Here is a 12,021-nt window from a genome sequence, read left to right as displayed (position 1 = left end):
ATCATTATTGCGTCTATTTAAAGAAATGTGTCACTATCCTGGTTCTCACCTTTGAGAAATAATAATAATAATAATAATAATAATAATAATAATAATAATAATAATAATAATAATAATAACAAGAAGAATCATCATCATCATCATCATCATCATGATTATTCATGAGCTAAATATAATTAACCCAACTGTAATTCAGGCTGCCCCCCCTGGAGTCGCTCATCGTAGTCCGGACGGGAGCGCGGCCCCTTTAAGACGCAGCTCCGCTCGGACCCGGAAGCGGATGCAGTCGCCTGTGGTCGGCGTGGGGTCGAGCTGCGCGGCGGAGAGGAGGAGAGGAGGAGAGGACCAGCACCCCGATATGTAGTGGAGGAGTGAAAAAAAAGACGAGAGACAAACCCGTGTCGACAGTAAGTCTGGGGGGGACAGACTGGGAGTCGGGTGGGCTGGGCTGATTGAGTGTATGTGCCCAGTGCACTTCTAAAGCATCGGCATGCAGGTCAAATTGAAAGTGCTGTTTGTCTAGTGCCAGGGGTTTTAAACTGCATGGCCTCAGTGTAGCAGCGCCGCTCATGTGTTACAATGTCTCACAATGACGTTACAATGTGACGGGGCCGGCTCAGGCAGCAGGGGCTGACGTGCTCTGTACCTCACAGGATTTCCACTTCTGATCATTGCCTTGTTTGTGTTGACCACGGCAGTTGGATCATATCTCGTCCTGCGTCTCAGATGGCGACGTGACCTGCGAGCGTGTGAGGAGAGACCTGGAGCGGAGTGGCCCTTGACTGACCCCGGCCACGATGGACACCTGGACCCCCAACCCCCGGGCCAAGCCCTTCATCCCCCGGCAGCAGCGCAGCCTCTACCTCACCTGGAAGTACAAGCTGACCAACAAGAGGGCCGTCCGCAGACTCTGCCAGGTGAGGCTTCGGACCTTGGGGTCATTTGGGTGGTTTTGCCTTGGAGTAAGTCGTGTTGACGGTGATCTGGTGATTGTGTCCTGCAGTCCGGCGCCGTGCTCTTCTTGCTGGTCACTGTGATCGTCAACATTAAGCTCATCCTGGACACCCGGAGAGCTGCTATAGAGGAGGAGGCGGTGCAGGACTACGGTGAGGGATCGCTTTGTGCAGCTTGTGGCACAAACACACTCCACACCAGAAGTTATTTATATAACCGTCCTACTGTAAAAATAATTAAAAAGGGTTTTATTAAAAGGGATTTCATATTTGTCACTTTTTTTAATGTATAGGATGGTTTTATGTTTCATATTCCCTACAGATGAAGTCCTGCCCAATATGGAGACCCCCCGCCGGCCCCCCAACGGGAGGAAGGTCCTGGATATCGAGGTTTACTCCAGCCGCTCGAAGGTCTACGTGGCAGTGGATGGTACTACTGTGAGTCTGACACCCCCCGTCATAACTCCAGTTTACACATCAGTTTAATCCACAACACGTGTGAATTAATTAGACAGAGGTGTCAAAGCAGCTGTTTAAATTCCAACTGGGAGTTTATTCCCTACAGAGATTCACAGCCCCTCTGTGTGTGTTTATGATCTTGCCTTTTCAACTGGTGTGTGTGTGTCCGTGTCTGTGTCCCTTTTCTCCAGGTTCTGGAGGACGAGATGCGAGAGCAGGGCCGGGGCATCCATGTGATCGTTCTCAATCAGGCCACGGTGAGATGATTATAGTCTTAGATTTGACTTCTGTCTCTGACGTCACTGCCATCACACGCTAAGGTCTGTTGTGTTCTTCCATGTGCAGGGACACGTGATGGCGAAGCGCGTGTTTGACACCTACTCCCCTCACGAGGACGAGGCCATGATCCTGTTCCTCAACATGGTGACCCGCGGGAGGGTGCTGATCTTCACCATCAAGGTGAGCGGCCTGTCCACCCACGGTTCTGTCTCGGCCCGCTGTGGCGCCGACTCTTCTGTGTGGGAGTTTCCTGCGCTGAGCTCAGAGGGAACCCACATGTTTGTGTTGTTGCCGGAGGGCCTGGAAGAATAGATCTTCATTTGTTTTTAAATCTAAAGCGGAATAGTTTTCTCCTGAATCCTGTCTGAAGGTGTAAACTCTGTTTCGGCTTGCACAGTGCGATTTGAGTACGATCTCGAGGAAGATTCAGTGATTGCATCGTGGTTTCACTCTGTAGAATTAGTTTTTGTTTTTTATGTGAATTGCATTAAAAACCGTACAATTGTCATCTGATTCAGATTCTCTAGTTCAGTTCTTCCACCCAGAAGTATAGGCTGGAGTGATCAAAATAAACAGACAAGCTGAAGGAGAATGAATTTAAAGATGTCTGCTTTACAGTCTCCTGTCCCATCTTTGTGTTTCCATCTCTTCTGCAGGACGAAGGGTCCTTCCACTTAAAAGACGCAGCGAAGAGCCTGCTGAAGGGGCTGGGCAGCCAGGTGTCGATGTCTCTGAGCTGGAGGGACATGTGGACTCTGGTGGTGAAAAAAGGAGGTGAGGTTGAGATGTCTGACGGCCCCGCTATTGTTCTGAAGCACAGTGGCGGCTCCTCAGGAAGCGAAGTGCAAGGTTGTGTCGTGAATCGGTGTGTTGTGTTTTGTGTGGCTGCAGGCCAGGTGTACGGGGAGAAGCACTCGAAATCCCCGGCTCTGTCCACGTGGGGGGACCCCGTGCTGCTGAAGACCGAGGTGCAGCTCACCGCCTCTGAAGGTAAAGCCGACTGAAAAAAGACCCCCTTCCCTTTCGCTCTCGGTTGTTGCACACGAAATGCCGGGCGCGTTTGATGGCGGCTGCCGAGGCTCATTGTGGTTTTGTTCGGCCGCTGCAGATGCCGAGTGCCACTGGTCCGACACTGAGCTCAACCGGCGCCGGAAGCTCTTCTGCAGTAAAGTCGAGGGCTACGGCAGCATCTGCAGCTGCAAGGACCCGGCGCCCATCGAGTTCAGCCCCGACCCGGTGAGTCTCGAAGCTCGACTCGACTTGCGTGTCCACAAAACACTGCGACTGCGTTTCTTAATGAGAATCGCGTGAAAGCGGTCGTAGTAAAGTTCAATTTGCCCCACAGCTGGTGTGAGCAAAAGATGGTGATTGTTGTAGCAAAAGGATGAATCAGTAACTTGAGACTGACTAGATCTTTAATGCTCCAATGTCATGCGTCAGTCATGGTGAAGAAGTAACTCGGTATTAGTGGACATATTTAAATTAATATTGAGGTAGAAGGCATTGTAATACATCCTGAAACAATTACAGTAGAAAACTTGTTAATATTGACAGATTAAGCTGCCAGTAGATATGAAGACACTCCCATCAATACAAATTCTCTGCTTCACTGTATTCCTGAATTCTTACACCTACTGCCCTCAGACTGGTTACATTTGTACTGGAAATGAATGTGTCGCTGCATCTACGTCTCAACGCCAGATTTCCGCTGTTTCACTCTAGTTACCAGACAACAGAGTGTACGACGTCCCCGTGGCGGTGATTGCAGGCAACCGACCCAACTACCTGTACAGGTGAGCATAAGTCCTTTTAACTTATTTCGGCTGGTAAAATGCGGAAGGTATAGATTACAAAGTTAGGAATTAAATGTGTGCCGAAGGAGAGATGGTGAGATCTGCAGTTTGTAATTTAGCATTTTTATTGCAAGTTTCTCTGGGTGTGAAGCAAATGCACAAAATAGAACGCCCTCGTGTTTGGACAATCTGCACTGATTTATCCCGAAGGTTGTTTTTGTTGCTAAACGTTTAAGAAAGATTATAGTATGTACAGGTGTCTGATGTGTACCAGTGCACCTTCACTCACTTCCGGTCCCCTGCAGGATGCTGCGGTCCCTGCTGTCCGCTCAGGGCGTCAACCCCCAGATGATCACGGTCTTCATCGATGGATATTATGAGGTATGGAGTCCACAGCGCTACCCCTGAGCTCTGTGCAAATCACAACACAGGGTCCAAATAAACACCTGGAATAACGGGGAAAAAACCTTACGTGTGAACGTCTCTAGGTCCAGTCGTTTGATATTCATTTCACGCCTGGGAATATCCCTGAAGGCCCAGGCAGAAGGGCATGTGTCCACATGGTGTCTCTGGTCTGTCTTCTCAAAGCCCGTGAGCTCTTGCAGGAAGTGTCTGTTCTCTCGTTCCCAGGAGCCGATGGATGTGGTGGAGCTGTTTGGGCTTAAGGGCGTCCAGCACACGCCCATCAGCATCAAGAACGCCAGGGTGTCTCAGGTACGGCCCCGCCACACTCGAGCACATCGGCCAGACTTGGGGGTGTAAGTCCTCTGAGAACACACCTGTACAGCGCAACCGCTTAAATATTGACCCCCTTTTTTCTGCCAGGATGATGGAATTTGGGTATTGTTAAAAATGGTTTATTTGAGAGATTGTAAAGTTTTTGATACGCCGGAGACACTACCAGAGATGGCGAGGGAGGCTGGATTTGGTGTTTTAATATTTAAGAGGTCTTCTGTCCGCAGTTGAGAAATGGTGGACTAGCGCACGTTGTGTAGAAACATGTATCCTGTGCTTTCTGATCAGTGTTACTTGCAACTGATGCCAGATTCATCCAGATCAAAATAAACTTGATCAGAAAACTCCAAGTCCCGATCCTGAGAACCTGTACAGCCCGATTTTGTTAGTGCTTTGCATCCCAGGTCATGTGATATGCTGGTACTGATGCTAATTTCTCATCGAACAGCATTACAAAGCCAGTCTGACGGCGTCCTTCAATCTGCATCCAGTGAGTATCCTGAAGATCCGTTCCACTCTTTCTCTCTGTAGTGATGCTTTTTGACCTCTTCTTTCTTTGTATTTGTCCGCTGGAAGGTCTAACAGTCTGTCTCTTCCTCCTCGTGTTTAGGATGCCAAGTTTGCAATTGTTCTGGAGGAAGACCTGGACATTTCTATTGATTTCTTCAGGTACGTGGGATTTGACTGTTTAAGCGCATTGTAGTCTACACACCCTAAGCTGGACACGGCAGCTCTTTGGAGCAGTTTTTTGACAGTTTAACATGGAACACTGAAGCGCATTCCAGATTGCTCAATAAAAATATATAATTTAGAATTCAGCACTAGATCTGATGCAGATTCAGAAAATGGTCAAAATATTTCTATATACTGTACTTATTGTCCACTAGATGGCAGCAGTGTCTTTTGAGAAATACTTATTGTATAACTGTAGTCTTCGGTCACGTCTGTACATTCACTCCAGTAAAGATGCCTTACAGTTTAATTGTACATAGGAGGAGAAAAATACTCGCTTGTGTATCTATCCTAACTTGCTACCGTCGAGTTTCTGGAAAGGCAGCAAGAAGATGAGGAACCGTTCCTGTTTTGTTTGGCGGTTCCCGCTCTCGGAGCTGCCGTTGTCCGTGTCTAGCCCGTCCCGTGTGTCGCTCTGATGGCCCTTGTGTGTCCGCAGCTTCCTGAGCCAGACGATCCACCTGCTGGACGAGGACGACAGCCTGTATTGCATCTCGGCCTGGAACGACCAGGTCAGTGTGTGTCCGTGTCCTCGTCTGACCCGCGAGCCTCCCATCCGCTCGCTCGCTCCCAGGACGGCGCTCTCAGCTGTCCCTCTGTCGGCAGGGCTACGAACACACGGCGGAGGACCCCTCGCTGCTGTACCGGGTCGAGAGCATGCCTGGCCTGGGCTGGGTGCTGAAGAAGTCTCTGTACAAGGACGAGCTGGAGTCCAAGTGGCCCACGCCAGAGAAGGTGCGGTATCTGGGGGTAATGGAGCGATTGCATCAGAGAGTGGGTTGTTGATCGAGTTCATTCTGGGTTTCGCTTATCCTGTGGAACCAGTCTGTAGAACTGTAATCCTGAGACGGAACGGGGGATTGGCTCATTACACCTCTTTACTTTTATTATCTGTATAAAGAGCTGCAGGCTGTTGTGAAGCTATTGGTAGCAGATGCCGGTGAACACAGAACAAGTTGTGACACATTTTGGCGCTTGCCGGTTGCTTAACGTTTGTGGTAGGCAACTCCAACCTGGTCCGTTCTGTTTTCATCAGTCTTTCCTTCTCTCCCCCTCTCTCCGCCAGCTGTGGGACTGGGACATGTGGATGCGGATGCCGGAGCAGAGGAAGGGCCGGGAGTGCATCATTCCCGACATCTCCAGGTCTTATCACTTCGGGATAATTGGCCTGAACATGAACGGATACTTCCATGTGAGAGACGCGTCATGTACTGTCCCCCCGCCAGTGTGCTCTGTCCCGGCCCCCCAGTGTCGGCTGCCCTTAGATATCACATTTCCAGCCAGTCACTTAAAATGTATTGATTTGCTTGATTTATTGTGTTCCACCAAACATTTTGGATTCATCACTAAGCAGTTTAGGAGTGGAGGGCGATAATGGAATGAATACACGGTGGCCCCCCAGGACCCCCGACTCTGGCCTTGTCTTTCTACTGTGACCCGAGAGACACGGGAGCCACTTGGATATTGAATCAACGATCATAAAACCCTGTCACAGAAAGATGGCGGTGCTTGACTCCAAGCTAGACGTTAGACTCCAGTCGGTCCTGCCCACTGGATTCACTTTTATCTTATTTCCCTGTGTTCATATGTCTAACTGGTTTTTAATGGAGGATTTAAACCTGAGTACTGATTTAATCTCTGTGAATGAGCATTTCCTGCTTCCATTACATCTCGTAGTTTCCCAGCATAGAAATAATTGGTTTTGCTTCCTTGTGATTGTATGGAACATAGTGACCCATAGGAGCGGCTGAGCTGATGTACCCCTCCTGTGAGTCTTAGGCCATAACGACCTGACTCATAACCTGTGTTTATCTCCTTACCTGTTTAAGGAAGTCTATTTTAAGAAGCACAAGATCAACACAGTGCCCAACGTGCAGCTGAAGAATGTGGATGGGTACGTATGGACTGAGACCCTCCTCCTGTAATCTAAATCTTGATTTGTGTGTGTGCATGGGAGTCGGTCGGTCAGTGCCACACCCAGCACAGTACAGGATCTCATTTCAGTTGGTCGATAGTATTTATGGAAGGGGTGCGATGTATGTCTATATCATTGTTACCCGTTTCCATCGTGTTTATTTAATGCACGTATGATCTGAGAGACATGCAGGGTCATGCACGGGCCGCTCTGTGATTTGCCCGGTGTCCTTCACCTCCAATCAGACGCTGAGATCACTGTTGCTCTTCAGATGTCAACAGACTCGCCTGATTTCAAACTAACTGCCCTGTTTGTGTTCCTCTGTCTCTCCCAGCCTGAAAAAAGACGCTTACGAGGCCGAGATCCAGAGACTGCTAGGGTGAGTGTGTGCGCTTGCCGGTGTGCATTTTATTCCTGTTCACAATCTCCCGTAACGCACGCTAGTTTCCCGATCGTTATAAAATGGTAAAGGAAATGAGTAAAGACTCGGAATGCTTTAATAACCAGAGATGGGCCCCTGACCTGTCCTGCTCTTTTGCTCGCGGTCCAGGGAGGCCGAGGTGCTCGACCACACCAAGAACCCGTGTGAGGACTCCTTCATCCCCGACACCGAGGGCCGCACCTACGTCATGTACATCAAGATGGAGCAGGAGACGGACACGGCCACCTGGACCGAGCTGGCCAAGGCAAGACCGCTGCTGCAGAAAGCGTCGCTGTTTTCCCCTTTGTGTGTGTTTCTCTTCCTGCCTTGCTTTCTACTGTCCCTGTTTACGTCAGGATGATGACTCTAGATGAAACCAAATGAAGCTAGTATGATACTGGTACTGAGGCTTTCTAAAGACCGCCTTTGTTTGGGGCCTTGGTGATTAATAGAAGATGATGTTGACACACAGGAGTGCATTCACGTGATTTGTTCTGGTTTCGGGAGTTTTTGGTTATGAGAGGCATTTAAAAACCAAAAAAAACTTCCCCTGTAAATCCTAAGTACTTTGTGAAGTTAAAGAACCTGAAAAACCATAGTTTTCACAGCTCTTCCAGTAAAGCCTATCAAATTGACATGCTTTACGTACAGACGGATCTCGTGTTGTGTCTCGGCTGGTGAAATAATGCATATGTTTCCTGGTCGAATTACCGAAATCCTACATTGTATAGTAAGTCAGCTGCCTAATTTAGAGGTAGTTTGTGGATATCAAGGGCAAATGATGTCAAACCCGTCATTTCTGCGCTACTCAGCGGTGGTGCCCATCTATCTCGCCCGGCCGTGACGCCTCTCTCTCTCCCCCCCCGCAGTGTCTCCACGTGTGGGACCTGGACGTGCGCGGGAACCACCGGGGCCTGTGGCGGCTGTTCAGGAAGAGGAACCACGTGCTGGTGGTCGCTGTGCCCGTGTCACCTTACGCGTGAGTATCTGGGGGGTCTGCTCCTTCTCGAAGGGGGCCGGGGGGCTTTTGTGACTCATTAAACAGAAATCTACTGCAAGGGTATGTCTCTGGGGTGGGGGGGGACAAATTTATCTTTCCAAAGTGTTGTGTACCATCACAATCCCGAACTCCATCTCTGTCTCTGTCTCCTCATAGTGTGAAGAAACCGGCCCAGCTGACTCCGATCCACTTGGAGCCCCCGCCGAAGGAGGAGGGAGCTCCCGTGGAGCAGACGTAACGCGCAGGGTGGGGGGCAGGAGGTGGCGGAGACCCATGTCCCACCGGAGCCGAGTCACAACAGCCATTCGGACCACTACCCCCAGGCTGTCCCGGACCCCGAGCCTGAGGGGATGGGGGGGGCGCATAGGCCGAACGATCTCGCCTGTCTTTTGCTTTTGTTCAGTTTTTGTTGTATCTGAAACGAATGTGCTGAGGTCCCAGGTTTACGTTGTCTCATTGTCCTACAATGACACTAATGAGTCACTGGAGTGCCTGCGAGGGTTTGTTGGCTGTTAGATGAGAAGTATTTTATTTCCGTGTACATTTCCACACCGCGTCGCCTACAGATCATCTGGCAGCCATGCCGAAGACAACAATACCAGTGCAGAGTGGTTGATTTTTAAACATTTTTTAAAGGCGTTATAAGATGTGGGGGGTCTGTTGTGAGGCTGGTGCATGCTGGGATTGTCCGGCTGACCGATTAAACAACTGGACACTGCTCTGACTTTACCACCACGGTGCAGCCGAATGGCCGTCGGTGGGACGCAGACTGAGTCGGGGGCAAAAGGGGCGGTTGGACTCGAAGGGGCTTTGTCTGTTGTTGCGTTGTGCGTTCATAAACTGCAGAACTGTGGCTTTTAAAGAAACCCAGCCAGGATGCTTTCGGTACAAACGACGGAGCGCCTTGTTCATGTTGTACATAAGTTGTTTATTTATTTCACTGGTATCTGCTAGTGTTATATTTCTAATTGTCGTTTAATGAGCTTCTCCATGAACAAAGCCCTAACTGTAACAACCGCTGCAGCAGAACAAAATGCCAAGCGTGACGTTTGCACAAATGTAACTAACTTACTTTTTTTATTATTATTTTATATAAACACGTCAGTGGTCTGTCCTGCCGGATTCACGACACGTTTAGTGACTTTGCGTTGTGGATATTCGTATTTATTCCACTACAGTGTCCTTTTAATTTTGATGCCGTTTCGGGTAGAGGCGGTTAACTCCCGTGGATAACGCTGTGGTGACTAACACTGAACGCTATACAGATTTAAACTACAGTTCGGTTCTTTTCTGTGTAAAAATACAACGGTTATTAATATTTTATTTAAATGGTAACGATCATTTCAGTGATCTTTGGTCGTTAAAGATCGCCTTGAATTTGTCTTTTGTTCAATTTATAAGCTATTGGTTTTAAAGAAACGTGCTCGTTAAGTGTGCAGAGGGAATACGTCAATAGGTCTCCTAATGCAGCTGCAAACGACTGCAGTTTGTGGTTATTTATGCCAATCATGAGGCCCGAATCGCTGGCGTTCGCTCCCAGCAGTAACGGGCAGCCATGGGGGAATATTATCCATCCGATTGACCGGTGTACACTGCACTTTTATTGCTAACCCTGGATGATCCCTCGGTACTAGCAAGTTAATCTGGGTCGGCCATATCAATATTTTTCTACATTAGGTGAGTGTTTTTGCCGACTGGTGCAATAAACCTAAAAGCATTACAAGCTTTTGTTTTTATGGACTTCTGTTTAGCCCTCGTGCTATTTTAATATCTTAAATGCCTCTGTTCTTTTATGTGTTGGATTTGTTTAGTTTTCGATGAGAGAAACAACGAATTTGTTACTGACCGTTTTGTATGCCGTGTGCTAACGTGCTGTTCGAGTGCCGGGCGATGTGTCTGTCCTGTGTCCATTTACATCCGGTCCAAAGACCTCTCCGATTGTACAGTTTTATAGGAATCGGGCATGAAATATCTGTATGGCTCTACACAGCTCTTTCTCAGCCTAAATAAATAAAATAAGTGATTTTTATTTATATATCTGTGTATATACACACACACACACACACACACACATTTAGTATGTTTTAATTACCATGCCTGGTTAATTGAAGTACCAGGATTTGTAGTTGATAACTGTACGGGGTGTGGAAAGTGAAGAGGAAGCTATGTGTCTGAGAATGACTCATACATAGGACTACATGTGATTGGCGTTGCAGAGAGCGTGTTCAGCTGAAGAGAGGTCACACTGACCCCGCTGTTGTGAAGTCCTTTGTCTCCAGGGATGAGCCCTAAACTTCGAAAGTTATTGTCGTCCGGGGGAATTCCATCTGTGTGTGGTAAAGGTATTCACGCCGGTATTTACATATCAGATTACTCTACTGGCCTTCCTGCGTCACCGTGTGACGATGAATCAGTCAGTGCACACGCAGTAACAGAATATGTAACAACCCTGTGCGTACGCTTTCGCTTCTTATTGGTCCACCCACCTGTCCGTTTCGGAATCATGCTAGCCTATAAAACTCATTGCTCATCACCTGATCTCCCGCCCCCTGCCCTGCCCGGCTTGGTTGGCCGACTATGGCAACTCGTGGGTGAAGACTAAAGCTACGGGAGACGCACGATAGATGGTTTTGTGCGCCTTTTGTGTGAGGACCATGTACAGTTTGGGTTCTGTTTTAGTAGAAACTCCTTTCTCTTTTATTATTGCTTAGTCTTTGTACTCGAATACTCCAACTTTTCACGAAAGGGTATTGTTAATCACGAGGTTCCCGTGGTGTGTTTGTTTACCCCCATGTGTGCGCACAGCGTTTCCCTTCTGGTAAAATCAGCATGACGGCTAACCGGTTCTGTGCGAGAGCCTGAAGCTTGTCGACGAGGGGTAAGATCAGGGTGAGTGGGAAGTAAAGAAAGAAAAGGAAAAAGGTATCCATAGAGTCCTCCACGCTATGAAAATCCATGCAAATATATGAGGCCAAATCCCTTCCATTTGTTTAAATCCCAGTGTGCTGGATTTGCATCCCGGGCAGCTGACCTATGCAAACCCACGGAGGACGGGTGCAGGAACTCCCTCCGGGCTGCTTTCAAGGCGCCAGCGTAAAGGCACTGACTGCCTTGTGTCAATGTTTGTGCATCGTTGTGGTCATCCATTGCTTTGCTTCTCAAGAGTGGGAGCCCTGAAGATCACCGGGACTAAAAAAAAAAAAAAAAAAAACGTTTTTCCTCCTATAATAACAAGGGGTCAAAGTGCCCAATTCCCCATAGTTTTCAAGTTCCTCCATGATCAATACTATTCTTCATTACGTCTAGTTTTGCGAGAATAACCTGTCCAATTTTGTAATTTGTGATTTTACTTCAGTTTTGTCCTTCCCAAAAGCACGGCCCTAGGGACGAAGGATGGGGTGTCAGATCTATTTTCTACCAATAAGCCGCTCCAGGAACTACACTGCATTTAGGGCATTTATTTTGTCTTTTTCGGGAGCACCGCTCTCTGTTTGATTTGCTGCAAGCAGAGCGCTTTGTCAAGAGGACAGAAACAAAAGCTCTGTGCTTTGTTTCCCCAGCTTCTCTACCTTTTCCATTTAACGCTTTCTGACAGGCCTGGGTGTGTCAATATTTGCCCACGACTCAAAGGAACACCTTTAATGTAAGGTAAACGCCAAAGCGTCTGATCCCAATCCTTATTTTTCTCCCATTTTTAACTCAGCTGTCATGGATACCTCTGAGAAAACAGCTGT

General features: G+C 48.2%; 1 protein-coding gene across 2 annotated transcripts; it reads left to right on the top strand.

Annotated features, from left to right (window-relative positions):
• Positions 1–280: 280 nt before the first annotated feature.
• Positions 281–10,316, top strand: pomgnt1 (protein O-linked mannose N-acetylglucosaminyltransferase 1 (beta 1,2-)). 2 transcript variants are annotated; one of them, XM_066692595.1, is made up of 22 exons: positions 281–407; positions 727–917; positions 1,004–1,106; positions 1,276–1,391; positions 1,604–1,669; positions 1,758–1,871; positions 2,348–2,465; positions 2,583–2,681; positions 2,800–2,927; positions 3,414–3,484; positions 3,790–3,865; positions 4,115–4,198; positions 4,668–4,709; positions 4,830–4,888; positions 5,391–5,463; positions 5,558–5,686; positions 6,018–6,143; positions 6,781–6,845; positions 7,201–7,245; positions 7,417–7,552; positions 8,157–8,266; positions 8,444–10,316. In XM_066692595.1, exons 2-22 carry the CDS (start codon positions 798–800, stop codon positions 8,523–8,525), a joined length of 1,962 nt encoding a protein of 653 aa, XP_066548692.1. In that variant the 5' UTR covers positions 281–407; positions 727–797; the 3' UTR covers positions 8,526–10,316. The 2 variants fall into 2 exon arrangements, with proteins under 2 accessions (XP_066548692.1, XP_066548691.1); XM_066692594.1 differs by having other exon boundaries at positions 699–917.
• The last annotated feature ends 1,705 nt before the right edge of the window (positions 10,317–12,021 follow it).

The sequence above is a fragment of the Amia ocellicauda genome, chromosome 19 (assembly GCF_036373705.1).
Source record: "Amia ocellicauda isolate fAmiCal2 chromosome 19, fAmiCal2.hap1, whole genome shotgun sequence".
Lineage (NCBI taxonomy): Eukaryota > Metazoa > Chordata > Actinopteri > Amiiformes > Amiidae > Amia > Amia ocellicauda.
This window is presented reverse-complemented; position numbering and strand designations above follow the sequence as displayed.